We start from the raw sequence: 2,176 nt of genomic DNA on the forward strand, positions 1-2,176 counted from the left end.
TTCGCGTGGCTTGTACGATTGCCAGGACAGCCTTTTCGAGGGGAAGGTAACGGATCTCTGCCTCGTGCAACGATTTGCTTACGTAGTAGATGGGCCGTTGTGTGTCGTTGTCCTCCCGGATTAGCACTAGACTCACTGTGTGAGGGGCTACCGCAATATAGGCGAATAGTACCTCATCGGCTTCAGGACTGGACATGATTGGTGGTTGAGACAAGTGTTCCTTAAGCTGCTGGAAGGCTATGGCGCATTCTTCAATCCACTTGAAGCCTTTCCACTTGTTTAACAAGAGGAAGAAAGGCCTGCACCTGTCCGCCGAGCGGGAGATAAAACGGTTTAAGGCGGCAATCATGCCAGTAAGTTTTTGGACCTCTTTGGTGTTCCGAGGAGGCTGCAGGCTATGGATAGCTTTAATTTGGTCGGGGCTGACTTCAATACCTCTATGGGTCACCATGTAACCTAAGAATTTCCCTGACCCCACTCCAAATGAACACTTGGACGCGTTCAGGCGCAGCCGGTACTTTCTCAAAATTCCAAAGACATCGCTGAGGTCTCTGATGTGGTTGGACACTAACTTGCTCTTCACCACCATGTCGTCTATATAGACTTCGATGCTTTTACCCATCTATAGTTCAAACATCCTGGTCATCATCCTCTGGTAGGTCGACCCGGCATTCTTCAAGCCAATGGGCATTACCTTGTAGTGGTAGTTTCCAACGGGGGTGACGAAAGCTGTTTTTTCTTGGTCTTTGGCAGCCAAGGGTATCTGATGGTAACCTTGGAAGGCGTCCAAAAAACTCATTCGATGGTGCCCCACGGTCGAATCCATCAATCGGTCTAACCGAGGTATGGGGAAAGGATCCTTCGAGCAGGCCCTATTCAGACCTGTGAAGTCCACGCAGACCTGCCATTTCCCACTCTTCTTCTTCACCACGACAGTGTTGGCCAGCCACTCAGGGTAAAACACCTCCTTGATAGCCCCTGCTTTCTTCAATTTCACAACCTCCTCTCTCACCGCATCTGCATACTCTTTCAACGGTCGCCGAGGAGGTTGCTTCTTAGGTGTTACAGTCAGGCTAACATTAAGGTGGCGGCAAATGAAATCTGGATCGACCCCCGGAGCCTCGTAAGGGTCCCATGCAAACACGTCCACGTTCTGTCTGAGAAAGTCAATTAGTGTCTCCTTCTCTTAGGGCGGCAGTTCTGAGCCGACCTGAAAAAATCTTTCCGGGTTGGAGCCCACAAGAACCTTCTCCAAATCCTCACAACTCGCTTCCTCGGCAGGTCCCTCACTACACGAGGCCAGGGTCGAGGTTGTTAATTGCTATAAGCCGTTCTCGGCTGAGGCGGAAGGCTCAGTACTCGGCCGTTGCGAGATGGCGGACACCATGCATTGTCAGGCCATGGCTTGGTCCCCTACTATTTCTTTCACTCGACCCTCCGATGGATACTTCACCTTTTGGTGTAAGGTTGATGACACAGCCCCTAGGGCGTGAAGCCACGGTCTGGCTACAATGGCGGTGTAGGGGGAGTAAGCATCTACCATTATGAAGTCCACCTCCACTACGTCCGAGTCTGTTTGTATAGGCAGCCTAATCAGGCCTTTCGGAGTGACAGTTTTTCCCTCGAAACTCACTAAAGGGGAGTCGTATGCTGTTTGGTCCTCTGGTTTCAGCTTCAGCCCCTTATACAAGTTGGGGTACATTACTTCCACGGCGCTGCCCTGATCGACTAGCACCCTCTTCACGTCATACCCCCCAATCCTGAGCATGACGACTAAAGCGTCGTCGTGGGGCTGGAGGGTTCCCAGTTTGTCCTCATCCGAGAATCCGATTAGGGGCGTGGCCATCCCTCTAGCCCTCTTGGACTCCCGGCCATCAGCTTCAGCGAGGAGCCAGCCCACCGACATCACTCTGAAAGGTTGGGAGCCGGTTCTTCCTGGTATGGCAAGAATGACATTTATCGTGCCAAGGGGTGGTCTCAATGTGCTTTGCCTTGTTTCGACGTTCGACTGCTCCTGCCATCCAACAGGATGATCCAAGAGGTGTCTCAACTTTCCCTCTCGGACCAACCGGTCCAAGTGGTTTTTCAGATTCCTGCAGTCATCGGTGGAGTGGCTCGGCTCTTGGTGATACTCGCAATACAGATTCTTGTTGCATTTTGCGGGGTCGCCTGCCAT

At 52.0% G+C, this 2,176-nt stretch overlaps 1 protein-coding gene across 1 annotated transcript; it reads right to left on the reverse strand.

The window, feature by feature from the left end:
• Positions 1 to 1,393: 1,393 nt before the first annotated feature.
• LOC115968545 lies at positions 1,394 to 2,176 on the reverse strand. Its single transcript, XM_031087965.1, has one exon. It carries the CDS (start codon positions 2,174 to 2,176, stop codon positions 1,394 to 1,396), a length of 783 nt encoding a protein of 260 aa, XP_030943825.1.

Source organism: Quercus lobata, chromosome 2 (assembly GCF_001633185.2).
Source record: "Quercus lobata isolate SW786 chromosome 2, ValleyOak3.0 Primary Assembly, whole genome shotgun sequence".
In the NCBI taxonomy this organism is placed as follows: Eukaryota; Viridiplantae; Streptophyta; class Magnoliopsida; order Fagales; family Fagaceae; genus Quercus; species Quercus lobata.

What these genes read in the sequence shown, in the direction of transcription:
- LOC115968545 (XM_031087965.1), bottom strand. Translation starts at nt 2,176, where the DNA reads ATGGCAGGCGACCCCGCAAAATGCAACAAGAATCTGTATTGCGAGTAT.